Source organism: Pipra filicauda, unplaced genomic scaffold, assembly GCF_003945595.2.
Source record: "Pipra filicauda isolate LSUMZ 115617 unplaced genomic scaffold, ASM394559v2 scaffold80_size11013439_pilon, whole genome shotgun sequence".
Taxonomy (NCBI): domain Eukaryota; kingdom Metazoa; phylum Chordata; class Aves; order Passeriformes; family Pipridae; genus Pipra; species Pipra filicauda.
The window spans coordinates 10,352,051-10,379,318 of record NW_024104987.1 but is presented as its reverse complement, the minus strand read 5'-3'; the positions used below and the strand labels follow the sequence as shown (position 1 = coordinate 10,379,318).

At 54.8% G+C, this 27,268-nt stretch overlaps 2 protein-coding genes across 2 annotated transcripts in view; one reads left to right on the top strand and one right to left on the bottom strand.

Annotated features, from left to right (window-relative positions):
• The window catches only part of STX8 (syntaxin 8), a 107,574-nt gene extending 102,450 nt beyond the window's left edge, over nt 1–5,124 (bottom strand). Inside the window, exons 1-3 of the mRNA XM_039390278.1 lie at nt 5,071–5,124; nt 4,465–4,564; nt 952–1,046 (exon numbers count right to left, since the gene is read on the bottom strand). Coding sequence (XP_039246212.1) covers nt 952–1,046; nt 4,465–4,564; nt 5,071–5,087 — 212 coding nt within the window. The 5' untranslated portion in view covers nt 5,088–5,124. The remainder of the gene's footprint in view (nt 1–951; nt 1,047–4,464; nt 4,565–5,070) is intronic.
• Nucleotides 5,125–9,237: 4,113 nt separating this feature from the next.
• LOC113985128 (TBC1 domain family member 24-like) lies at nt 9,238–17,441 on the top strand. The gene is made up of 7 exons (XM_027715712.2): nt 9,238–9,340; nt 11,013–12,048; nt 12,333–12,491; nt 13,765–13,828; nt 14,805–14,900; nt 15,672–15,948; nt 16,555–17,441. The coding sequence occupies exons 1-7, from the start codon at nt 9,238–9,240 to the stop codon at nt 16,698–16,700; spliced, it is 1,881 nt and encodes a 626-aa protein (XP_027571513.2). The 3' UTR covers nt 16,701–17,441.
• Nucleotides 17,442–27,268: the final 9,827 nt, after the last annotated feature.

Sequence of the window (27,268 nt, the reverse complement as noted above, 5' to 3'; positions counted from 1 at the left end):
CTGAAAGACAAGATGCCCTGAAGTGCTCTTGGCTTCAACAGGGGACGTGTGTTTGCTTTTTTAAATTAACCTCAGTGAGTTCTGAAGGAATACTAACCCTCTTCCAAGTACTGCTGAGTGGATTAGGCAGTAGCTGAACTGATCTGTGTGTGCTTTCTGCCACAGCAGTAACATTTGCCTGCTCTCAAGCACTCACTGGATGGGGAAGTGTCACCCTTGCATCAGCACAGCACTGAGGGGCCAGGGCTTAGGAGGGATTTCTCATATAATGGGCTTGAAATTAAATGTGCCTTCATCAACTCAGATTGCTCCTGGATACCTTCAGGGAGATGGACAAACTTCTTTGACTCCTTTGGCCTGACTCTCCCAGCATATGGGAGGAGCAGCATATCCAGGCCACAGGGTAACACTCCTAGAAGAACACCTGTGATTTCTTCCCAAGGCATATTTTGCAGCGTTTTGACAACATTCTGAAGATGGAGCCCTGTTGTTCCTTAAGTCAGTCAAAGCCAGGACTCCCAGAGCCCTGCCCACAAGGCTTCATCCTTCCCTATAGCAAGGCCTGGCCAAGAGAAAACATCAATTAGCCAGTTTTGTGCTGGACAGGTGACCTTGGCTCACACTCCAGCACCCGGCCAGCAGTGCCAGCACAGCACAGGCAGCACCAGGACAGCTCTGAGATGGCTCACACCATCTTGTTAAGCTCCTGTCTGCCACAGAGATAACCAGAGCCAGCCCCATGCCCACCACCCCAGAGGGGTGCGGGCTCCCTTCCTGCTCTACAGCTGCAACGAAAATATCAAACAGCAGCACAGAGAAAGTTCCAGTGACAAGGTCTTCTGCACAGGGAATGAGGGGAAAACCCAAACTGTGTGGCAGAGCAATCACAGTGTCTTTTTCCACTCTGTCCCACAATGCCAATGGGTCAGAGAGTGATGTTTACACGGATACATTTGGCGTGTTGACACCGCCCGAAGCAGCAACTCCTTCAGCTGATCAATCTTCTCCCTGAGATTCTGCAGTGATGATCTGATGGCCACATTGATCTGGAGGGGAAGAAAGACAATATTTAACTTTTTCTTTTTGGTCTGAGTTATAATTGCATAAAATTTCATACTGCATCATGCAGTATTTGAGATATATATATATCTCAAATATATAACATATTATATATAATATGTAATATATATAAAGTAATATATATAAATAATATGTATTTAACTTCAGCTCTACAGGTGTGAAGGGCTTCACTCCAGCCCCAGAAAGCTGAAAGGAAGTGACACAGCTCATGGCTCTGGGATGCTTAGAAAATAATGGGAGAAATAGCTCTAGTTTCACAAACACAATTCTAAGGCATTACCGCTGTTGAATATGGAAAGCTGTCTTTCAAGCCTTTATAAACACACTCCTCTATATGGGCAAAACATTTCAGCACATTTTAATATTTTTTAGATAGTTTTCCACTTCTCTCCTTTGATCTTTAACACAAATAAAAGCACCAGCTCCTTCAGCCACCAGGTTTCTTCCCCAGCTCCCAGGATTAGAGGGAAGGTTGCTACAGGTTCAGACATTCCCTCCACTGAACTCCTCCAGACTTTAAACTAAAGATCCCAAAGAAATTCAGATTCCTCCATGTCCCTTCTCAGCAGCACCTGGGACCCCCCACCCTTTCTCACCACTGACCTGCCCAGGATTCAGATGTGTCTGTTCTTACCAAAAACATAGTTCAGTTGTTCACAATTCTTCCCTGCTGCAAGCAAGCCCCAGGCTTGCAGGAATCCTCCTCTCTCCCCACCCCTTCGAAAGTCTGGCTGACATTATCCTCTGGGATTTTCCTCCTTAAATCTTATTTCTTTTCATTCCAGTTATGCAGAGAGTTCTAGGAAAAAACACTGTAACTGCAATTAACCATGCAAGTCATCCTAATTAAGACTTGATGTGCTTCTTGTTTACAAGCCCCTAGCCCTGCTGTGGGTTACAATGGGCTGCAAACCCAGTTCCTCTTTGAGGAACTTGGATCAGAAGAGGAATATCTGCTCTGACTCTCATTCCAGCCTTCTTGGAGACACAGCAGCAGCCAGACAGCAGCATGTCCCTGAACAGGATCCTGCACAGCCACACCACACTCGGTACCAGCACAGGGATGGAGCAGAAGAGCCCCAAAACCCCCCCGAAAGCATCAGGAATTTAAATCCCTCTGACTCTGTGAGGTTTGTTCTCAAACACCACCAAATACAACAGCAAGCAGAAGCAACCATGCTGAGCCCTCAAGAGGATGCAGCCAAAATCCACCTTCAGCCCAACACCACGGCAACGATTCCCAAACCAGGATGGGGTCTCAGTGCTTTTGGGAAGGCTCAACGTCCTGCACGTCCTCTGGCTCTGCAATCACGTGATCAGTCTTTTAATTTCACGTGTTCTCGTGTCTCCAGGAGGAGAACGCTGCATTTAATCAACCCAGAACAGCAGAACAACATAAAGGTGACACGGCCAAGAAAGTCCTCAAACACAGACACCACTGGCCACAACTGCAGCGTGACAACACAACATTCCACTTCCTTCAGAGGAAAAAAGGAAAATAGACAAAAAGAAACCAGTGGAAGGCTTAAGATCAGCTCGACAGAGCAGAGCTCACAGATGGTAAGTGCTGCCTTGAAAACTTTCCTTATAGTTTATATTTCCATTTTAAGTTTTATGCTCTATTTTTGGCAACAGTGTTTTTAGCCATGCCAATGGCAAAATACTATAAAAATAAAAACTTGTTTATATTCCCCCTAACAGGCAAACAATGTACAAAGACATTTCCCTGCATAAAGCGTTCGGGAGGCACAGAATACAAGACTGCTCAGCCGTGGATTTCTCAACAGGCATTTCTGTTGTGGAAACAACTCTCTCCTTGTTGGAAACTTGTTTATAGTAGAATCAAACACTGCCAAATATTCATCTTTACCTGTTAATGGATGAAAGGGAAACTGGAAAACACAGGGCATGGAACAAGTGATTTTATGAAGAACTAAGTCAACCATGTAATGTTTCCATAAAACACAACCTCGGAGAGTTCTGGCCCCAGAAAGGCTTCAAACAACAGCAACACGAGGTCACGGATGGCACTGATGGGAATAGAGGACTTTGTCCTCTATAAATACACACAGGTTAAGCAGCAATCTTTTTATTAGTCTTCTACTGCTTGGGCATATCTGTACAATTTGTGATAATTCACCATCCTGCAGGCAGGGACCAACCTCCAAACACTCCTCTCACTGCTACAGCCAGAGAAAACACTCCTCTCAAATCCCACTTATTTGGGCCTTCTGAAACTTCAATTCATGCTGAATTTGAGTCACTCATTCAGCAGCACTGATTATTGGACAAAGCCCACACAGTTTTCCTCAACATTTCTTCACGGGAGACATTTCAAAAATGGTATTTTATTTTAAAAGCTGATAGATTTTAAACTGGAAGAGGAGATTCAGTGATTGGGCATCATATTAAACCCCTGCTTTAAAGAGGAGCAGAGCCTGCAAGATAAATCAGTGGGGCTTTAATTATGTCAATTATTATAAAGGACCAACTCAAGGACTTGCAGCCTTTTTTTATCTTAACACATCCAAGGGACCTGTTGATGACATGAAGCTGCTCCTGCACTGCCTGGAGGAAAGGATGAGGCTTTTAGTCCTGGAGAAAGAAGCTTCCTGAGAATCCCAATTTCATTTTATTTTTTAAACAGGAAGTGTGAAAACGTGGAGAACATTTTTCTGGGTAAGCTCTCACTTCTGCTTCTCATTTATATTTAATTCTGGTCTTATGTTTTGTCCAAAATGTGGCTAAAACAAGGCTGCAAAGTTCCTGTTTCCTCTGCTGTAGAGCCCCTGCAGAAGGCAGCGATCCAGCCTTGTGGGGAGAAACATCTGTTCCCTATTCCCAGAGAGGGGCACAGAGCAACTGATGTGCATCCCAGCACCTCTGAGCCTCGGCATCTCTGGGAAAGTTCTGATCCTGGCAGGGACAGCCCCGAGCAGTCAGCAGGGTGAGCCCAAGGCTCCCAGGGCTCCTCCTCTCCTCCTTTCAAACCAGCCCGATCGCCCACAGAAACATCAGTCCTGTTAAACCCAAGGTGACTTTTGGGAGGCTGAAAGGCCTCTGTTAATGTCGAGTTCGCATCCTTGTTGTCTTTACAGGGCCCCTGAAGAACAGAGCGCTGGCGGCGGGTTCCTGCCATCGGACACAGCGTGTCCCTGCAGGTCCCCAGCGCTGACACCGACACAGCCGGGCCCGGGGCAGGGCCGGAGCGTCACCCCCGTCCTGGCACCGGCTCTGCCCCTTCCAGCAGCTCCCGCTTCCCTCCGCGCCCCCTGCCAGGGAATTCAGGGCTCCCCGGGCACATCCCGCCCCCGCAGATTTAAAGCTGAACCCGCACCGAGAACGCTCCAAACCCAAACCCAGCTCAGACCCCATCCCGGGTACCTTGGCCGAGCTCTCCCCGCTCCGCTGGCACCGGTTCCGCTCCTGGATCTTCTCGGCGATGTCCTGGGCGAGCTGGCGAGTGGCATCGAGCAGGGAGAGCCTGGAGGGAGCGGGGGAGCGGCTGAGCCCGGGGGGACCGGGAGGGGCACCGGGAGGGGTACCGGGACCCGCCGGGACCGCCCGGGATCGGCCTGGGAAAGGGCCGGGAGGGGAAGGTAAAACACCCCCAACACACCCCGGGATGGGCTCTGGGAAAGGGCCGGGGGGGGAAGGTAAAACACCCCCAACACACCCCGGGATGGGCTCTGGGAAAGGGCCGGGAGGGGAAGGTAAAACACCCCCAACACACCCCCGGGATGGGCTCTGGGAAAGGGCCGGGAGGGGAAGGTAAAACACCCCCAACACACCCCCGGGATGGGCTCTGGGAAAGGGCCGGCACGGGAAGGTCCAACACCCCCAACACACCCCGGGATGGGCTCTGGGAAAGGGCCGGCACGGGAAGGTCCAACCCCCCCGCTCCCGCCGCCCGTGACGGGCCCCGCAGCCCCGGGGAGGCCCCGCAGGGTCGGTCCCGCCCGGCCCCGCTCCAGCCCCGGCCCAGCTCACCAGGGCTCCGGAGCCATCGCGGGCCCCGAACGGGCCCGGCCCTTCCGCCCGAGCGGCCACAGCGCGCAGGCGCCGGGAGGGGAGGGAGGGGAGAGGGGAGAGGGACACGGGGAGGGGGGATACGGGGATATGGGGGACGGGGATATAGGGGAACAGGGATATGGGGGACGGGGATATAGGGGAACAGGGATACGGGGATATGGGGGACGGGGATATAGGGGAACAGGGATACGGGGATATGGGGGACGGGGATATAGGGGAACAGGGATACGGGGATATGGGGGAACGGGATATGGGGGACGGGGATATGGGGGAACAGGGATATGGGGTATGGGGGTACGGGATATAGGGGACAGGGGGAGAGTGATACAGGGATATAAGGGACGGGGGGACGGGGATATAGGGATACAGGGATAAAGGAATACAGGGATATAGGTGTATGGGGGTGCGGGGGTACAGGGAAACAGGGATAAGGGGGTACAGAGGGATATGGCGATAAACGGATACGGGGGTACAGGAGTGAGAGGTGCAGGGCTGTGGGGAACGGGAATGGGGTGCCCAGTGCGGAGCCCGAGGGTGCAGCGGTGCTGGTTGTGCAGTACAAGGTGCAGAGGGGCTCGGAGGGGAGGCACAGATGTGTGGGGTGTGGGTGCAGAGGTGCATGGTTTAGAGGGGCAGAAATTCAGGGTGCAGGTACAGATGTGCACATGTGTGTGGTACAAGATGCAGATGTGCAGGTACAGAGGTGCAGATGTGCCCAGTACAGGTACAGATGTGCCCAGTACAGATGCAGATGTGCCCAGTACAGGTGCAGATCTGTGTGGTACAGGGTGCAGATGTTCCCAGCCATGTCTATCCCTCCCTGCCCAGCCCCTCCCGCTGTCTCTCCCCAGCGGGGTCACTCCTGGCACCTGATCCCCGACATCCACCATCCAGCACTGCATGGGAAGTATCCCAGTGCTGCATCTTCCCAAAGGCTGCCTGCCCTGGTTGGCACCTCTGCAGCACATTCACCCTCCTTCCTGCTCCTTCCATCCCTCCTCCTCCTGCTGCCTCCCTCCTTTCTCTCTCCTCCCTTCCTCTTTCCTCCCTTCCTCACTTTCTCCTTTCTCTCTTTCCCCTTCCTCCTCACATCTCACCCTCCCTTCCTCCCCAGTGCCAAGCAGTGGGTCACCCTGTCCCGTTCTGACCTTGGGTGGCAGCTCCTGATGCTCGAGGGTCACTTTAACCCCCCCCAGTGTCACCTGCAGTGCCCAAGGCCGGGGCTGTCCCTCAGGCAGAGCAGCCCCACGGGCTCCAGAGGCCTCTCATCCCTGGCTCAGGCCTTTCCTTCCCTTGAGGCAGCTGCCAGTTCCCTTCTCCAGATCCTCAGCCCCATCCCCTTTCCCTGCCCATCTCCTGATGACAGTCACTGCCCTGCCCTGCCCGTGCTGATGTCCCTGTCCCCTCATCCCCATCCCCTGGTCCCCACTGACACTGCTGGTGTTGGCACAGGCCCTGTTGTGGCTGCCAAGGGCCCTGCAGTCACCTGGCAGCGGGCACAGCCCATCACTCCCACAGCAGCCTCTGTCCAAGCCCAACGAGCCCTTCCCACCCCGATCCTCCAGGATTTGGCCTCTCCTCTCTGTTTCTGGGTGTGATTGGTGACGCAAATCAATGCAGGCACAAACCTGGGCCCGGGTGCCTGAGGAGCAGTCACGAGGTGCTGCCAGAGAGGCTTTATTGTCCTCGTGACACGGGGCTGCTGCTGCAATGACAACGACATTGATAACGACAATGACGATATAGATAACGATGATGATATTGATAACAATAATGATATTGATAACGATAACGATAACAATGATAACAAGTGCATCCTCATCAGCACGTTCCCGGGGGGCTGCGACCCCGCTGTGCTCCCACATTCCTGGGGGCTGTGACCCCGCTGTGCTCCCACATTCCTGGGGGCTGTGACCCCGCTGTGCTCCCACATTCCTGGGGGCTGTGACCCCGCTGTGCTCCCACATTCCTGGGGGCTGTGACCCCGCTGTGCTCCCAGTGAGTGCCCGGCCCCACAGCAAAGCCCCTGGGGTGAGTGTTGAACACAGAGCCAGAGGAGCCCCCGTGCCCTGGGGACCAGCCCCACCGAGCAAAGCTGCCCCGGGGTGGGTTTGGGGGGTGCTGAGCACCCCCAGGCACCAACTCAGTTCCCTGAGCAGGGCTGGGGACGTGCTGGGGTGGGGAGCAGGGACACGCGTCCCGCTCCTGCCGTTGCGGGGCTGAGATCGCTGCGTTCGGGAGGACCCACGTGCCAGCAGTGCCCCGGGCTCTGCGCTCCCCGCTGGCCCTGGCAGCCCCCCGGGGTGGGCTCCATCTCCCTGTCACAGCTCTTCCCACATCCGGCTGCTCCCGCAGCTCCGGGCATCAAACATTCATGGCCTTCGGCTGCGCTGCTCCGCTGGAGCCACACGGCCTCTACATATTTAATTTTTTCACCATTAAAAACGCATGAAGTGATGTTTCGTTTCGCCCTGTCCCTAATTCACTTCCATCTCCCACCTCCGGAGCGGCTGCCGGGAGCAGGAGGGCGGCGGCGCTGCCGGAGGTTTCAGAGCTGGGTCGGGCTGGCAGGGAGAGGCATCCACTGTCCTGGAAAAGGCACATGAGGAGAAGGCGGCCAACAAGGTCCAGGGAAAGGCAGCAGGACCCACGAGCCTGGGCAAAGGGGTTTGATTTGGAGAGAGAATACATAAAAAGGGTTTGAGTTGGAGAGACAGTGAACGATCCCTCGGCACCGGGAAGCAGAGCGGGATGTGGTGTGGGGACCCCCGGGACCCCCAGGAGCAGGGCTGGGGGCCATCACCTGCCCCTTTGGGTGCAGCCAGAGCTGCCCACTGGGTGCCCAGGCACGCTCTGGGTGCAGACTGGGAGCCTCCCACTGGGAGACCCCCTTGGCTCCCTCCCACCCAGCACAGCCCCCGGGGGGCCCTTTGCTGACACAGCCCCTCGCCCCCACCCCCTCGGGCTCCAGGCTCACCAGGAGCAAAGGGAGGAGAGGGATGACGGGACAGCCGTGCTGCTCCCAACAGATTTTGGCACACAGTGGAGAAGGTGCTTCACCCAGAAAGGAGAGGGGCTGCACTTGCCCGGGAGATGCCCCGAGACCACCGGTGCTGGTGGATGCTCAGGAATGTGCTGCAGGTGGAGACGGACATGCAGGCAGGGAGGCAGAGCAGGAACAACCTGCAGCTGCTCTTACCACAACAGAAAATAACAGGTTTTTAAAGGGAAATAAAAATCTTTAAAAATGTTAAGGTGCCTATAAAAACGCACAGGAAGTGCAGCCTGAGCTGTGAGTTCTCCAGCAGCAATGTTGGATCGGGGTGATGTGCTGGGAGCATCTCCCAGCTGTCGGAGGGGACTTTTCCTTCGACTGTGAACACAATGTACGGTTTGTAGCTCTGCAACGCGTTTTGAGGCTAAAAGTCAATCGATACCAACCATTTCCCGGGGGCAGGTTGGAAAGGCTGCAGCACCACAGCCGTGCCTGCAGCAGTCGCGGGCTGTGCTCCCGCTGGGCGGGGGGCAGGGGCGGGGGCTGTGGGGGGCACGGGCACATCGCCCCCAATTTCCCTGGTGGTTTTGGCGGCCGGTGCTGAAGCCGCCCCGCACACACGGCCCGCAGAGCCCCGAGGAGCGTCCCAAGGGCGGCACTGGCTCCTCGTGGCCCCGATCCCTCCTTGTCACCGGCTCCTGGCACTTGCTGCTCACGTGCCGCTCTTCCCGGCTCCCCCGGGACCATCCAGCGGGAAGCGGCTCCAAACCCACGCTCTGTGTTTCCCCTCGTTCAAGGACGGGCGGCGGCCGCAGCCCCGGCCCCTCCTCAGCCCCGCGGCCCCTCCTGCCCCTGAACCCCAGAGCGGGAAAATGAAGGTTATCCTTGGGAAAAACAAAGGATTCGGTTTAATGGCCGCGTTGCTGTTTGATGGTATCTCGTTCCACGGGGTGTTTCCACCCCCGCCCGGCCTCGGTGCAGATTTAGGGCAGGAAGGGGCGACGCGGGCGCGGGAGCTGCTCCACCCCTCGCTCTGTTTACTCCAAATAAACCCCCTGTGCCCTCGCCTTATAAGTCAGGGCAGGTGACGGGGACAAAGGGGACCCGGCAGCGGTGGCCGCACCCGGGCGATGCTGCAGGTGGGGCTCAACCTGCCCGGCTCCCCCGGGGGGGCGGCCGGGGGCTTCCCCAGGGCCGAGCGGGACGGGGGCGAGGACACGGGCACCGGGCGAGGTGAGTGCGGGACGGCCCCGCTCGGGCCGGGGACACGTCCAGCAGAGCAGGGACAGGGGCCGGAGCAGAGGAGAGGGGCCGGAGCAGAGCCACAGTTCCTGCCCCAACCCCGGGGCTTGTCCCGGGGCGGGCAGAGCTGGAGCCACCAGCCCGCACCGGGGACCGGGTGGGCTCGGGGTGATGCTCCTCAGGGCTCCGGGCAGGGCAGCACCCGGCTGGCAGGAAGAGGTGAATTTGGGGACATCGGGTCAAACAGCCCCTGCTTCAGCCCCAGTGTTGTTTCAGCCTGGTTTCTATGGCCAGGAGCCTGCGGGATTGTGCTCGGGGTCGGGCTGTGTCCAGGGCAGGGAGTCAGGATGAGCAGCCACGGCAGCAAACTGCTGCCCCTTCCCTGACCCAGCACTGAACCCGATCTGCTGGTCCTCCTGACCTCGAGCAGGGGCCAAACTGAGCTGGAGAGCAAGAGCCAGAGCCGGACCCAGCCCAGGCGTCAGGACTCTCTCGATGTGCCACCCTGTGCTGTCCCCCGTGTCCCCTCGGGACAGAGGTTTGGCTCGGTGCGAATCCATCCGTGACTCCCCAGGCACCAGAGCACATCCGAGATAGATACACCCGAGAATTAACGTGTGTGAATTGACTTTATCCCTGCCAATGAATCCCTGCCCAGCAGAGCTCACCCAGGCGGGGACAGCTCCCGTCTCCTGTGCAGGGTTTGGAGCCGAGCTGTCCTGCAGCCCCGGGGAAATGCCGCTCCCGTCTCTCTAGGAGGAGCTCAGGCTCTGCTCTTCCCGGAGCAGGGCTGGCGGCTGCCCGAGCCCTGCCCCTGTGCTGTGTGCGGGAGCCTCCCGCGATGGGGACCTTCTGTCCCCAAGGGGCTCCTCAGGTGCTCACCAGTCCCTGCGTGCGGTCCCCGGCCGGGGTCTCTCCAGGTGCCTGGAGGCACACGGGGCACAGGGACCCTCTGCACCCCTAGAGCAGCCCCGCACCCCCGGCGAGCCCCTCGAGCTGCAGCACCTTCTCCTCGCCCCTTCTCTCCGGCTCCCGAGTGGCCGGAGGGGTCGGGAGGCTTTGGCAGGAGGCAGCAAGAGGAGGGCAAACACCCGAGGGCGGCTTTGCCCCCTCTGCCTGGGCTCGGAGCAGCCTCGTCCTGGGCGTCCCGACCCGGACAGGACCCTCCTGCCCTGCGCTGTCCTTGGGAGGGGACACGATGCCGATGGTCCCTCTTGGCCTCAGCATCACTTGGGCCCTGCTGCCCGTGAGGTCCCTCCTCGCCCCTGCAGAGCTGGGCTGGGACTGAGCTGCTCGTCCTCCTCAGTGGTGTGACATGTCCCCGGGGGACAGGGACTGTGTCCCTGCTCTCTGCACCTCCCTCTCAGCAGGTCACAGGCTGGGAAGTCAGGAGCTTTTTGGGGGGTACAAAGTCCCTCATGGTGGGAGAAGCAGCCCTGACACCCAGCTGGGACCTGGCCCTGAGCTTCCCCAGGGTCCTGAGCTGAGGGGAGCAGGAGAGGGCAAAGCAAGCAGCTCCAGCCAGGCTGAAAACCTTCCCCTTGCAGGGGACAATAAAGAAATACAGGACGTGGCTGTAAGACTTCAGAGCACCCTCAGCCAGGGTGAAATGCTGTTGGCTGGGGCGGTGGAGAGTGTTGAATAAAAGGTCTTTGTCCTACAGAGGAGTTTGGCTCATCTCCAGTCACCATCGTGGTCACATCCGAGGCTGACAGCTGGGACACTGACGCCTCCTCCTGTGCGGGCTGTGGGCAGTTCGTGGACTGGGACAGGATGCCGGACCCGCAGCGGCCGGCACAGATCCCCCAGGACATCCTGAGCAAGCCCCAGAAGGAGCTGAAGAAGCTGGCGAGGGAAGGCTGCTGGGCCACGAGCCACGCCCTCAGGGCTCGGCTCTACCACCAGCTCATCCAGCAGGTCTCCTGCCGGCTCATCACCCCAGACGCTCTCGTCTACAGGGACGTGGCGAGCCGGCTCTTCGGGAAGCCCGGCGGGAGCTCCCACCCTCTGCCAGAGTTCCTGGAGGGATGCCCCATGCCCACCTACTGCCTCAACCCAGAAGGGGTCACTGCCCTGAAGAAGATCCTCATCTGTGTTGGCAACCTCTTCCCTGACATAACCTACAGCCCGATCCTGCCCTCCCTGGTGGCTCTGCTGCTGCACTACAGCGAGGACGAAGCTCAGTGCTTCGAGAGCATCTCTCGCCTCCTCGCCAGCAACGCTCCCCACACCAGCTACATCGACCAGTCCTTCCTGGCCCACCAGGCCTCCTGCATGACATTTGGGGACCTGGCCAACAAGCACTGCCCAGCAGCTCACAAACTCATAGCCAGCGCCTCCGAGAACGTCTTTGAGGTCTACTCGGAGTGGTTGTCGTGGCTCTTCCACGACCTGCCCTTCGCTTACGCCATCCGTGTGCTGGACGTGTTCCTGCTGGAGGGGCAGAAGGTCCTGTACCGCATCGCCCTGGCCCTGCTGAAGCAGTTCAGGCTCTCGGGGAGCTCGGCCGAGCCGGAGGGCACTGACATCAAGGCAGACCTGCAGGCTTTCGTGCAGAACATTGCCGAGCACGTGACTGTCGACAAACTCCTGGAGAGAGCCTTTGGCATCCGGCTGTTCTCCCGCAAGGAAATCTGGCTCCTCCAGATGGCCAACAGGAAGGCGTTAATGGAGAGGGGCATAACCATGGTGCAGAGCAGGTAAGGAGACCCCTCCCCTTGCCAGCCCGTGGGGCTGAGCAGACAGAATGTGAGCTACTGTGGAGACACACGGGGGAGCTTCAGGGACCCCTCGTAGTTTTGGCTGTGCTGGGGCCTCCCAGCCCCTCGGGGGACCCTGTTGGGAGACACGGGACAGGCAGAGCTGGTGGTGGTGGCAGAAAGCTCACGGTGCAAAAATCAGGACAAAACCTGATGCCTGGGGGCTGCACCCCAAAAAGCAGACGGGCCCCAGAGCTCGGCACAGTGTCCCTCCCCCCGTGCAGGCAGCCCTTCCACCTGGCCGTGGACATGCAGAACTTCAGCTCCAGCATCGTCACCACTCAGGAGATGCGCCTCGTCTGGTCCTGGATCCCCGAGCGCTTCTCCCTCTTCCCCCCCCTGCTGCTCTTCTCCACCTCCCAGGACGGGTGCAGCCTGCAGAGGTAAAGCAGCCCCTGCCCAGGGGCCGGGCGGGTCGGATGTGTGGGATGAAAACTGGGCAGGGGTTGGTGGTGTAGAAAGGAGCAACACAGAGTGTCCCCAGGGCACATGGGGGGTCTGCTGGGGACTGTCCTGGGCTCAGTTCAAGACCCTGAGTGTGATCTGGGCCAGTGCTGACTCAGGGGAGAGGGCTGAGGCTCGCTCAGATGGTAATCAGCAACTGAGGAACATGGAGCCCTGGGGAATGTGCAGTGCTGGGGATGTCCCGTGTGCCACACTGGCCATGCTGTGAGCAGCCAGGTCCAGCCAGCACACCCTCCCCAGGGCTCCAGCTCCCTCCCAGGGATGGGACACAGGGGCTGCTGGGCACTGCAGTCAGTGCTGTGGCTCAAAACAGGCAGGAAACCCAACCCTGTCCTCTGTAGGAGCCCCTGACAGTGAGAGGTGCCGAGCTCAGGGCAGGGGCACGTGGGAACATCCTGCTGGGGGCAGGCACCAAACTCCAGTTAAAAGAGCCCAGGTGTCAAGGCCAATGCCCAAAATTGCAATAGCAAGATGTGTCAGAGCAGGAGAGAGCCCAGGGCCCAGTGACCCCCTGGCTGTGGAGTGCAGGGTGTGTGGGAAGCAGGGACATCCCCACATCACTCGGTGCCAGGGTGTTTCTGTCCTGGGATGCAGCTCAGGGCAGAGCGGGAAGGGCACTGGGATCACTGGGATGTTCAGGACTGGGTGCTGCCCACTACCCCCCATTCTCAGGGCAGTGTTTAAAGGGGGGTGTGATGGGCACCTCAGTCAGCGCCCCGAGCTCCCCCAGCCCCTGAGAGGCGAGTGGGTGTCCCATGGCAGTGGTGCAGCCCCAGGAAGCACAGCCCTGACCTTTCCAAGGCAGCACAGGGTGCAGAGCCTGGACTGTGAAACATCCGGATTAAAAGTGAGCTCGTTGTGTAAACTCCCCCCCAAACATCCCCCCCAGCCTGGTGTCTGAGGGTAGGGTGGGAGGGTTGAGGGTTTGGGTTTGTCTGAGCTTCACCAAGCAAAGGTGATGACTTGAGAAGTCCCATAAGGCAACTCCCTCTGCTCTGCACAAACCCTGGAGATGCTCAAGCTTCGTGACTCTGAGTTTCTGCTGTGTCCTTCCACAAGCTCCCTTGAGCCAGATGAGAAGAGCCACCACCCCCCTCCTCTCTCCTTCCCAGCCCCGTGCTGGCCACACGCTGGGCTCACTGCTCTGGGGTCTGAGAGCCCCCAGCCCGACCCCCTTGTCCATCTGTGCAGGTTTTACACGTGCTGTGAGGGCTACGAACCGACCGTGCTGCTCATCCAAACCACCGAGGGGGAGGTGAGTGTTTCCCAAGCAGAGGTGGGGAAGGGGACAGGGGGTTGACCCCACTGGCAGTTCTTGGAGCAGCCGTGGGTCTGTGTGGTCCTTCTCCTGCCCTGCCCCGGGGTCTGTTCCATCTCCCAGGAGAGAACAAACTGCACCTCCAGCCACCAAGACACCCCTCAGACAGGGGATGCTGCAGGAAACAGGAGGAGTTGGTGAGAGGAAGAGGGGCCACGAGTGATACTCTTTTACTGCAAACACAAGTCATGAATCCTTGCTGAGCAGACTTCCCTCAAGTCAGCAGATGCTTTGTCTGAGCCAGGACTTGCTTTCAAAGCACTAAATGCAAGGTTCTGCCACTGATTGCAGGAGCAGCCACACAAGGGAAATGGAGGAGAAACAAGGACAGTTTCTGCTGGAAGCTGTGAAATAACCTCAACCCCCCCTGAGCCAGGGCTCTTCCAGGGGCTCTGACAGGGGCTCAGAAACCTGTATTTTCTCTCTCCACTCTCATCCAACAGCGGAGGCAAGTTCTGTGAATTGTTCAGGCCTCCCAAAGATTTACTGACCCACCAGTGCTGATGTCCCCAGCCTGACACTTCAGTGTGGTGTGGAGATAAACACCTGCCACCCCCAGGGCCCCGTGCAGGTGACCTGTAAAACTTGGTTTCCTACACATTTTAGCTGATGTTATTCCTTGGCTGTGCCAAGGACAGGCACGAGTTCCAGCCCTCGGTAGGTCCCTTCCAGCCATGGTCAGGTCAAGGACATCCACAGCAGGGTCAGCCTTGGGCACAGAAGCCGAGTGGACTCACGGCCAGAGCACCAGTGATTGTCAGTGCAGGACTCAGCTGGCACAGCAGAATTTGGCTCCCTGACTCCCCCAAGACTGAGCAGAGCCCCTGCCCTGCTGACCCCACGGGCCATTGCCAGTGCTCCAGGGGCTGGCTCTGGTCCTGATCTCCCACTGATCCCTCTGCTCTCTCCCAAGGTGTGTGGGGCGTTTCTCTCCTCCGACTGGAGTGAAAGGAAGAAGAGCGGGGCAACATCGGCCTTTTTTGGGACAGGGGAGTGCTTTGTGTTCACTGTAAGTCATGGTTTATTTCTGGCTTTGGCCCTTCATTGCTGTTTCCTTGACCCCTCAGGGCACAGTGAGCCCCGAGGTGCTTCCTCCCCACGGCCCCAGCGCTGCCCTGAGCTCTGGCAGGAATTGCTGTGCTGGATCAGAACAAAGGGAGACTCAACTCCTGCCCTGGGTGAGCTGGGGCTGCCCTGAGCCCCCCAGGAACGTGTGATACCCCCGGGTGGGTCTGGGAGCCCCTCCTGGCATGGCAGCAGGGCAGGTTTCTGCCCAGTTTGCTCAGGGCAGCTCCTGGATGGGGCATTCCCAAATCAGCCCTGGCACACCTGAAGAACGAACAGGCTGAGCTGGACCAAGAGATCCCAGGGACAAAGTGCAGCATCCATCTGATATCCCACTGGCATCCACCCAGCATCCACCTGGCACTGTGGGCAGTGCAGGTTTGCCCATCTCTGGCAGCACCCGGCAAAAACAAAACCAACTTCTCAGCCACACCCTCCTCCAGGGCAGCCCTGGCACTACCAGGATGCCCTGTCCCTTCCTAACTCCAGATCTGGCCTTGGCTCACAGCACTGCATCTGAGCAACCTGACCCGGCTGGAGATGTCCCTGCTCATGGCAGGGACATGCTGGCCTTTAAAGGTCCTTCAGCCCCAACTATTCCATGACTGTATGATTTGTGCCCTGCCCACCCTGGCCAGGCAGCCCCATCTTCCCCCAGCAGTGACAAGTGTCCCACAGGCCAGGGCTCTGTCCCCACGTGTCTCCTGCTCCCCAGGTGCGCCCCGAGGCAGAGAGGTACGAGTGGGTGTTCATCAAGCAGCCGGAGCTGGCCAAGGCTGTGCCGCGCTCCCGCCAGCGCTCGCCTTCCCCCTCTCCCGACTCCCGGCCCGGCTCCTGCCCGGGCAGCCCCAGCTCCAGCTCCAGCCGCCTCACCGTGCCCACGCCGCTCAGGAAAGGCCGCCTGTCCCCGTTCCTGGCCGTCAGGCATTTCCTCCTGCCTTCCAAAACAGCCTCCATGTTCATGTCCGGCTCACGGGAGGGGATCGTTATCGGTAATTAATTACCCATCGGGGCCCCGGGGGTGGGCTCCGACCTCCCGCCACTGCTCCGGCTGAAAAGGGCCCTTTTTAAGTCCAGGTTAAAACCTGCCCGCGGGCAAACAGCTCCTGTCGGGGATGTCAGTTTAAAGGCAGGGCAGGTGAAGGCAGCCCCTCTTCCTCACCTCAGCAGGACAGTGCCGAGCTGCACGAGGGCCGGGTGCTCCTTCGAGAGCCCCGAGGGGGAGCAGCACAGCCCAAACCACGGGAGAGCTTTGTGCCCCTGGGGCTCGGGTGTCCTTCCCCAGCCCTTCCCTCCGCTCTGGGTGGGATGGAGGAGCCGTGGGAGGGGATCAGCCCGAGGAGGGGCCGGGCACGGCCACCGGAGCAGACACGCGGGTCAGGCTCGGGCTGGGAGTGGGATCTTTGTGCCCCCCGTGCTGGGGTGTCAGAAAGCCCTGCAGCACTGCCAGCCTGTGCCCCCCTGGCAGCCCCGGGAGCAGGGTCAGGACAAGCCCGGGGACAGAGAGCCGAGGGGTGGGTGCAGCCCTGAGCCCTCCCAGGCCGGGCCGGAGCCGCCCGAGGGGGAGCTCAGCCCTGAGCCGGCGCTCGCTCTTGCAGGTGGAGGGGGAGGCCAAGCCCTGTCCCTCGACGCCGACCTGCTCTGGGGGCACACGGAGCACTGCGAGACCTTCGACAACCCCCCGCTCTGCCAGGAGGACTTCAAGGTGCAGCTCTTGGAAGTGTGGGGCTTCCAGAGCGCGTAGGTCCCGTGGGGGACGGAGCCCCTCGTGTGCTGCCCACGGACACGGGGACCCCTCCCCGTGCTGGGCACCCCCGGCCGGCCTGGGGCCGTCTCTGCTGCAGCTCCACTCTCCATCCCCCCTCCACCATCAGCCACCTGTGCTGTGGGGAGAGGGCAAAGCAGAGCCAGGAACGGCACCGCGGGCGCTGCCTTTGGGGACACTCAGGGTCCCTTCTGCAGTTTAGACCCAGCCTGCTCCACCCAGCCTGGCCCAGTTTAGGAAGCTGGAGGGGAGGGCAGCCAGTCTGGTGTTTCTCACACCTCCCTGGCCTGTTTGCAGCTTGGGGCTCAGCAAACCAGTGGCACCACAGCATGGGCAGGTTTTGTAGGAATTGAGCCCAGGCAAAACCCAACACCAAGGTCCAAAGCTTCAGATCTCACAGGTATCCCAGGGAAGAGGAGGAGGTGAGGCACAGCCCTTCATGCTCCCGTGTCTGACCTTCACCCACAAAGCCCAAATTAAAGAACTCTTCAGAATTGCTCTTTCCCTTCGGGTAAAAAGCTCTGCCAAGGTGTCCTCAGTGTTTTTTCCTTTCCATGATCATGTACTGGACTTTCTGTCTGGCTGAAAGTTACCCATAGGAGTCCCTCTCTCTTCCCAAGAGGCTGTTTCATCTCTCCACCCATAGATGGGAGACCTTAGAGCCCCTTCCAATGCCTAAAGGGGCTCCAAGAGACCTGGAGAGGGACTTTGGAGAAGGGCCTGGAGGGACAGGACAAGGGAGAATGCCTTCAAACCGACAGAGGGCAGGGTTAGATGGGATATTAGAAAGAAATTGTTCCCTGTGAGGGTGGGGAGGCCCTGGCACAGGTTGCCCAGAGAAGCTGTGACTGCTCCATCCCTGGAAGTGTCCAAGGCCAGGCTGGACACTATTTGGAGCAACCTGGGCTAGTGGAAGGTGTCCCTGCCCATGGCAGGGGGTGGAACGAGGTGAGCCTTAAGGTCCTTTCCAACCCAAACCATTCTGGGATTCTGTGATTTCCTTGTAAAGGTCTAGCAGGCACATCTCATGCATTCCCAGACCAGGGGCTGGGGTTGTGCTGTGCAGGCTGTGGAGTCTCCAGTGCGGTGGCAGAGCCTGTCAGTCCCTTTGCAGCTGCACGTGCCACGTGCCCACACTGCCAGGTCAGAGCCATCTGTCACAGTGGGTGTCAGTGCTTGCAACACTCCCTGTGCTCTGCTGAGCCTTTGCTGTGTCTGAAAGGGATTCTGCAGTCCTTTCTCCTTATACCTTATTCCATTACTGAATAAAGTTCAAAACTCTTGGAGAATTAAAAACCCCCACAAAACCACACAGTGGGGAAGCAGCAGGGCCAGGAGGCTGAGGGGACTCTTTATCTGTGTCGTGCTGTCACTTGCCTGCAGTGGGTCAGCACCCCTGCCCCTCACCTCACATCCCATGGCACCCCAGCCCCTTGACTCTTGGCCCCACAGCCCCACAGCCCGTCACCCCCGATCCCCATGGTACTCCAGCTCCTTACCCTGTGTCCCTACAGCACCCCAACTTCTCACCCACAGCACCCCAGCCCATCACCCCATGTTCCCACAGCACGCCAGCCCCTCATGCCACAGCCCCATTGCACCCCAGCCCCTCACCCTGCAGCCCCATGGCAACCCAGCACCTCATCCCTATTGCCCCATTGCACCCCAGCACCTCATCCCTATTGCCCCATTGCACCCCAGCACCTCATCCCTATTGCCCCATTGCACCCCAGCACCTCATCCCACAACCCCATTGCACCCCAACCCCTCACCCTGCAGCCCCATGGCAACCCAGCCCCTCAACCTCCAGCCCCATTGCACCCCAACCCCTCATCCCACAGCCCCATGGCACCCCAGTCCCTCACCCCACAGCGCCATTGCACCCCAGTCCCTCACCCTATTGCTCTGTGAAACCCCAACCCCTCACCCTGCAGCCCCATGGCAACCCAGCTCCTCATCCCACAGCCCCATTGCACCTCAGTCCCTCACCCTATTGCCCTATGGCACCCCAGCTCCTCACCCTATTGCCTTGTGAAACCTCAGCCCCTTACCCTGCAACCCCATGGCAACCCAGCCCCTCATGCCACAGCCCCATTGCATTCCAGACCCTCACCCTACAGCCCCACAGTGCCCCAGCCCCTCATCCCTACTGCCCCATGGCACCCCAGCCCTTCATCCTACAGCCCCATGGCACCCCAGACCCTCACCCTGCAACTCCATGGCAACCCAGCCCATCATCCCACAGCCCCATTGCACCCCAATCCCTCACCCCACGGCCCCGTGGCACTCCAGACTCTCACCCTACATCTCCACAGCAGCCCAGCCCCTCACCCCGTGTCCCCACAGCTCCCCAGCCCTGCCACCCCTTAACCTATTTCCCTTTACAAAGAGTCTTTACTCAAATACAAGGAAACTGAAGCCCCTGTGTGCTTGTGGCTTTTCCTTTTTTTGCTCTGAATGGACCCGGAATATCCATCAGCTCGTCCCTTTAAGGCATTTCTGTTCCATCTCCACACAACAAGGTTCTCAGAGCAGCACACAGGGACCTGCCTGTGTCACCCCCCGTTCCCAAGAGCAGGATTTTGTGCTCAGCACTCCCTGTGCAGCGTTTAAAACCTTGAGCTGCCAGTGTTTGCACAAGAAGAGCAATTAGTGAGTGGCTCTCAACAATGGTTAATTAATGTAGGAACAATGATATCTCGCAGGCTGCTGGATCGTCTCCTGCCCCCACCAGATGTGAGGTACAATTGGTCACTGGCTTGTAACAAATCTCGGTACAAAAAGTCACATTTTGTGTGGTTTGGAGACAGGCTGACATTCAGCTGTGTCCAGGACCTGCACTTCCCCGGAAATCTGGGAAGGCTGTGGATGTCCTTGGCTGCAGTTGCCCTTACAAGTGCAATTTTAACACTTTGTTAAAGGTTAAGGGTGGCTCTGTATAAAGATTCTGTATTGGCTCCAATGTTATCAGTTAAATTGTGCTAGAAAGTTGGGAGTGTCCCATACCATTCATTCCTCATTCTAGGAACTAAGATTTCCCTGTGGCATGTGTCTGGGAAATGAAGTGTCCAGGTTGTTACATACTCCTTTGTAATCCTTGTATGTGCTTTTGCTGAACCTTTAAGATCTTTGATTTACATGGAAAAAATTACCATAATAGACAGTGGAAAAGACAGAGAATTCCTGCTGGTCCCTCTGATATTGCTCTTTTACTCCTTATTAATATTTCAGAATAATGAAGCCTTGTCAAGGCTTTTTAATTCTTCCAGTGGGGAAAAAACCCTGGATGTTTCTGCATGTGTGGATTTCATCCCACTGTGTTTGATTTGCAGCCCGGAAAGCCAACTCTATCCTGGGCTGCACCAGAAGGATTGTGGCCAGCAGGCTGAAGGAGGTGATTCTGCTCCTCTGCTCTGCTCAGGTGAGACCCCACCTCGAGTGCTGTGGCCAGGTCTGGTGCCCCCAAAATAAAAGGGAAGTGGAACTGTTGGAGGGAGTCCAGAGGAGGCCACGAAGTTGATAAGAGGCCTGGAGCACCTCCCCTATGGAGACAGGCTGGGAGAGCTGGGGGTGTCCAGCCTGGAGAGGAGAAGGTGGTGTGGAGACCTCACAGCACCTTCCAGGATCTGAAGGGGCTCCAGGGAAGCTGGAGAGGGGCTGTTCATCAGGAACTGGAGTGACAGGACAAGGGGAAATTTATGTTAAATGTACGGAATAAATTCCCTGTGAGGGTGGGGAGGCCCTGGCACAGGTTGCCCAGAGAAGCTGTGGCTGCCCCATCCCTGGAAGTGTCCAAGGCCAGGCTGGACAGGGCTTGGAGCAGCCTGGGCTAGTGGAAGGTGTCCCTGCCCATGGCAGGGGGGTTGGAATGAGATAGTTCTGCTGATGGTTGTAGCCTCCTGATCTTCTGGTTTGCACTTCTGGTGCACCTGACAGAGCATGGGAAACTACAAAAGCCCTACATTTAGGATAAAAATCCTTTACCAACAACCAAAACATCAGTGTGGTAACAATATTTTTCTCATACTGAAGCCAGAACTCAGCACTGTACCAACTACTTGGGAAATCACTGAGAAAATTAAATCTATTCCAGCAGAAAACATCTCTAGGTGTAAATACAGAGCTTGTGTCCCGAGGCTTCAGCAAATCCAGCCTCTCATGCTCGTAAAGCCAAGCAAACAGCATACTGAATCCCACAGTGTTATAGCTGTGTGTGACTCCTTCTGCTTTAAACCCATTTATGCCTCACAACTAATATCTCCCAACACACTGGGACCATCCGTGGGAGCTGGATATCTCACGCAGGAAAACCCAACCAACCAAATGCCAGACAGTGAGACTGAGAAGAGTGGCCACGTGTGTTAAAGGCAAGTTTCAGCCAAAATAATCTGGCTGAACTGAGAGATCCTCATCAGGTGAGAGAAAACCCACAAGCTCTCATAGCAGTGCTAGAAATGCCAGTTAGAGCTGGGCGATGCCCGGGAAGTTACCAAGTGTTGGCTCGTGACAGATGGTCTCCCACGGTTTCATCATCCTGGGAAAGAGAGCTTTGAATGCTGAAATGAGGAGAGGCAGTGTATATTTTAGTCACACACCCGGAGAATCCCACTTCTGCTTCAAAATATTACCTAGATTTGGTTAGGAAATGTCTCGTGTTCCACAGTGTTGTGGAACTTTGAGTGAAAACATTGGCTGGATCCCCTCAGATTAGATCTTGGCAACATTCTGAAATAAATAAAGCTATTTATGCAGCCCAGAGCTAGACCTGGGACAAGTGTCTTGCTATCTAGACCACAGTCTCCTTTATTTTATGTTTTCCTATTGATTATAGATGATGATAGTTATTTTTCAGTTGGCATATGGAGTTGTGAGGTTCTGAAAGTGAAATACAAACAAGGTGATGATTGACTGTGAGCCTCAGAAGAAGATTGTCTTGGTGAGGAGCAGCTCTGCAACTTGAATTTTTTCCTTATCCTCCTCTTTGTTAGTAGCAGAAAGTAGGGCAACCTCCAGAGGAACATCACAAAATTGATTCACAGATGAACCCTTTTCCTGTGCTATTTATTCTTTGTGAGTGCCTCAATCTCGCTCCTGAAGTTTGAGACCCTTGGCTTGGCTTTGCTGGGTTTCATTTCACTCAGAATTTGGGTTTTTCCTGAATCTCATGTGTCATCCCGCAGAGTTCTCTTATACTAAATCTGGTAAAAGTCATAAAAAGTTAAAAATGAGCACAAAAATGGACTAGGTCCTGAGTTGGGTTTTTTTTTAGGGAGATATTAGCTGGAGTAAGACAGAAGATATTCCTAGGAATGGCAGAAGTGCTGATTTGAGAGGTTTCCCCACACCAACTGCTATAAGGTCTATATTCAGATCTAAGAGATTTATTAAATCATCTGGGCTGAAATTTTCCAAGATCACTATTTGCCACAGGAAGAGGATTTTGGAAAAACTCCAAAGACTCTTAAGAGACCCCAAAAATCAACGCCTCGATTTTAGTGCTCATTCCACGTGTTATTCTTCCTCCTTCCCTTCAGGAAGTTGTTTTTTTGAAATCCTGATTCTACTTCTGATGGGAGAGAGGTTTTACTGAAGAAGACAGAATAGATAATATAATTAGTTTATTGTAATGCCCATGTGCAACTGGGGCAAAACAAGGTTGCTCAGGGTACATTGACTCTATTGCTCTGTGACTTCATAACCCCAGAAGTGCTTGACTTCATAACCCCAAAGTTCTCTTAACCTTTTTTGTCTATAATTGGCACTCAGGGGTCTCAGAATGCAGATCCTGAGGCAGGAATGTCTCTGGAATAAGGAGCTCTGGCCTTTCATTGGAGAGAATTCTGCGTGGAGGAGCTTTGATGATGGACCCTCAGCACCAGCTTAGTGCACTTGTTCTTATTTCTCTTTATTTATTGATATAAGACTTCCTGTAACTTCTCTGTTTACACGCAGTGGAGGGAGTGAAACCTGAGGGATGTAAACACTTCCCTGAAGAACTTTCTTGCATGAGGATGAATGTATTTTGTGGTGTAAAATTAAAACCCGATCTTAGGATACATTTATTTACAATGAGGGTGGGGAGGCCCTGGCACAGGTTGCCCAGAGAAGCTGTGGCTGCTCCATCCCTGGAAGTGTCCAAGGCCACATTGCATGGGGCTTGGAGCAACCTGGGCTGGTGGAAGGTGTCCCTGCCCATGGCAGGGGGTGGAAGGAGAAGAGCCTTAATGTCCCTTCCAGCCCAAACCATTCTGTGATTCTGTGATCTGTCACTATCCCCACTAAGTGCAGGTGGTGGGCATTAATCTGTCTTCTCTGCATTTTATTTGTGTTATGTGGTGACATCCACTAAAGACAAAACAGTGGCCATTTTGGAAGAAGGGAGAGAAAATGAGACACACTGGGTGGAAACAACAAACAGTCCCTCCAATCTCCTCCTTTACCCTGCTGCTTAAAACAGATGTTTCTGTTCAAAGACAGGCTTTGAAGCAGACACAGGCTCACCTTACCAACCCTTCCCCTCTTCCTTTCTTCCTCTCTGGGCTCTTCCCTCACTCTTACAAAATGCAGTTTCCAAATGCCCGAAATGGGAGATTCCTCAGGGCAAACCTGTTGCTGCAGTCACTGAGAAACTGGTACAGTTTTGTCTCCCACTCCTGTCAGATCCATTTTTGTGCTTTCCATTTTTCCCTCCCTAACTCCGTCCTGTGATTCCCCTCCCACATCTCTGCACACAAATAATACCTTGTCACTAGGCTGTCAACAAGTCCTCTCTGAATGCACGTAGCACCTAATGTCTTATGGCAGAAATTCCCTTCAATGACAGAAGAGGCATTTTGCAGATGTTTTTTCCGAGTCAAAGCCATGGCATTGATCAAAACAAAAGTGTTTCCATTCTTGTTTTCACACAATTTGGCACGAGGTATTGCTAACTCTGGGAGAAGTGTTGATTTTTGTTTCCCCCCTGCAGAGCTGTGTGATTCCACGGGACATCTTTGTTGAAGATGTACCAGGTATTAGTAGTTGTGACGAAAACTCTCACCTCTCCTGCCCCATGGCTGCTTTCAGTTTCAGTTGAGTCCTGCTGCTCCAGGTAGGCATAGCTACTCCAAAATGTGGATTTTGGGATGTGTACTGCCTGTCCTGAGAGGGAATTTCCCCCTCCCTGGAGCCTCCAGTGGTGGAACTGTCCTGATCTCCCTCCCTGCAGAACCATTTTCATCCCTTTGTTGCAATTTACCTTCGAAGATCGCAGAATCACAGACTGGTTTGGGTTGTAAGGGACCTTAAAGATCATCTTATCCCACCCCCTGCCATGGGCAGGGACACCTTCCACTAGCCCAGGTTGCTCCAAGCCCTGTCCAACCTGGCCTTGGACACTTCCAGGGACGGGGCATTAAAAAGATGCATTTTAGTGACCAAACATCATCCTTTACCTCTGAACACCCTGTTCACCCATCACACCAGGGAATTATGAGCCCATGGCACAGCATGAAACTCTAAACCTGGAATCCACAGCCACCCCAAGACGAGCTTATCTTTAAGAAAAGGGGTTTAGATCTGCTTGGGTGAGGAGAAGATGTTGATTGAAAATAAGTTTGGTCAACCTTAAAGGAACTTTGCCTTTAGATATACGAGAACGTGTTTATCTTCTAGGCTTGATCTGAAGTTTTCTTTGTTTCTGTTTTGAAGGGGAGTGGCAGAACCCTTCACTGCTGTGATGATGCAACTTGTTTTCCATCTACATGGAATTAACTTTAAGTGTGTTTCTGTAACGTCTATAAATACTGGAATAAACAACCAAATTAATTTTGTTCCCTGTCACAACCCAAGCAGCTCCAAGTGCAGATGCAAAGTGGGGTGGACGACTGCAAATGCCTTTTCAGGAAGAGCTGATTTGCACTGTAAAAAAAAAATAAATAAATATATATATTTAAAGATGTGTTGGAAGAGTTCATAGGGTGCTGAAGAACTTCACAAGAGATCAGAACAGGACAAAGAGCAAGTATCCCTGCAGGGGAGGGAACGGGCAGGCGGGACTTTTGCTGGTATTTTTATTTATAATCGTACTTCAAAGCAGTGGTTTCGTTCTGCAAGAAGTAAATAATGAATGGTGATATTTTTAACCTCCCACATAGACTCTGTGTTTCATCTACAAGAGGTCTGGCAGCATCCAGAGTATTCATGGCATCGTTAATGTGAACTGCTTGACTGCTTGAATAACAAGTGCAACTTAAAGCCATTTACTCGTGGGGATTCAAAGAACAGCCTGGACAAGAAAGAAGCACAATTATCAAGTTAATGTTGAAATCAGACTCTGGTGAACTCTGTGAAGACAGGCTGAGGGAGCTGGGGGCGTTCAGTCTGGAGAAGAGAATACTTTGGGGAGAACTTAGAGCCCCTTCCAGGGCCTGAAGGGGCTCCAAGAGAGCTGGAGGGGGGCTGGAGTGACAGGACAAGAGGGAATGGCTTTAAGCTGAAGGAGGGTAGATTTAGATGAGATATTATGACGAAATCCTTCCCTGTGAGGGTGGGGAGGCCCTGGCACAGGTTGCCCAGAGAAGCTGTGGCTGCCCCATCCCTGGAAGTGTCCAAGGCCAGGTTGGACGGGGCTTGGAGCAACCTGGGCTAGTGGAAGATGTCCCTGCCCATGGCTGGGGTAGAACTGGATGGTCTTTTAAGTCACTTCCAATCCAAACCATGATTTTATGAGCCTGGCAATGAATCCTGTCCACTCTAAGGTGTTTTTTTTCTGTGCTAATAATACCCTCTTCCCTCTCAAAGTGAAGAACTGTAGAGGATACCTTTGACAAATCAAAGCAGTCTTGGCAGTGCTGCAAAAACTCTGATTTATCAGCAAGCAGCAGGGAGCTGTAATCAGATAAACTCTGTAGTTATAGGTTTGATTTCAAATGCCACCTCCTGCCCTAATGCCAACCCCAAAGGGCATGTGAGGTGGGAGCCTTTTACAGGGAAAACTGCAAAGCAGCACATCAAAAGCCAGTTGATGGGCCCGTGATAACAGAGGACTCCCAAAAGGCTGCCAGCACCTCATAGGAAATTTTTAAATACATTGTTCAGAAACAGTTCTGCCTGTGTATCACATTTCTGATTAAAAAGAATCCCTTTGTTCTCCTGCTTTAGAGAATATTTGCATGAAGCCTGGCTCCTGGCTGCTGGTGTTGTGGGAGTGTGGCATGAAACCCTCGCTGGGGGTTGTGTTTTTCACAGGGATCAGTCCTGATACTACAGGAGACTCTGGATGTGCTACTGCTGGAGGCAGACCAAGGAAGAAATCCAGTGCAATTAAATTAAAAATCAGGAATTATTTTTTATTTCTTCTTTATTTTTTTTTTCCCCCTGACATCCACAATTACCTGATTCTTGTGTTTGTTAAATATTCAAATATTCCTTAAGCTAGTGCATAGGTGGATGAAAGGCTGCTTGGAATGCCAGCACTGGAATGCCCAGTTACCTGTATGGTGATGTTTTTTCTTCAGGACCTGTGGTGATAGGACAAGGAACAATGGGTTCCAACTGAAAGAGGGGAAATTAAGTGAGATATAAGGAATAAGTTCTTCCCTGTGAGGGTGGGGAGGCCCTGGCACAGGCTGCCCAGAGAAGCTGTGGCTGCCCCAGCCCTGGAAGTGTCCAAGGCCAGGCTGGACGGGGCTTGGAGCAACCTGGGCCAGTGGAAGGTGTCCCTGCCCATGGCAGGGGGTGGAGCTGGATGATATTTACAGTCCCTTCCAATCCAAGCCATTCCCTAATTCTGTGATTCTATAAGCAAGACTTTAAAAACGATCATTTGCTTCTATTTAGTTTTATAATTGAACCAAAGCAATTTTTCCAAACTCATCAGACCTCTCCAGAGCCCGAATGTCCACGTTGGTTTCCCTTCTTTCCTCTCTTCCTCTCTCCCCTTCCTTAGAGCTTCAGTTCCTTCCACACAGAAAATCAACACTTCCTGGCTTTTATTCTTTGAAACACTCTGCAAGTGTTTAATCCTGAAAATATCTGGGATTAGGACAGATTAATGTTTGGAAAGCACAGGAATGCTGGGTGGTGCTGCTTAGGTGTCAAACTTTATCAGGCAGTGCTGACACCTGTATTTGTTCAAAAATCACAAGCAAAGCACATGACAGTGATTTTTTTTTTAAGAATAAATGCAGAATTACTCTGATTTATCTCTGTTATTATTTTTTGGGAATTCTCTTCTCATGCTTTCACAGCAGCAAATACTAGAGGTCATTTCTGTATCTGAGAAAACACTTTACCAAAGAGAAAATGGTGTCTTCACACATAGAGCTTGGGTTCGGAGTGAAAAAATGGGAATATTCTGAACCAACCACAGTTGGCAGCACTGTCTGTGAACCCAGGTAGTGGCAAATGTTGCTGGAGTTTATATTGCAAGTTAAAATGTCAAACTCACCAGACTCCTCACAAGCCCTGGGGAGCCTGGAGCTGCCACCAGCTGGTCTCTGCCTCTTGTATGCACTTGCTTCGTGCCAGAGCTTTGTTCTCAGTCCAAGTTCTGATGGCATAAAGCT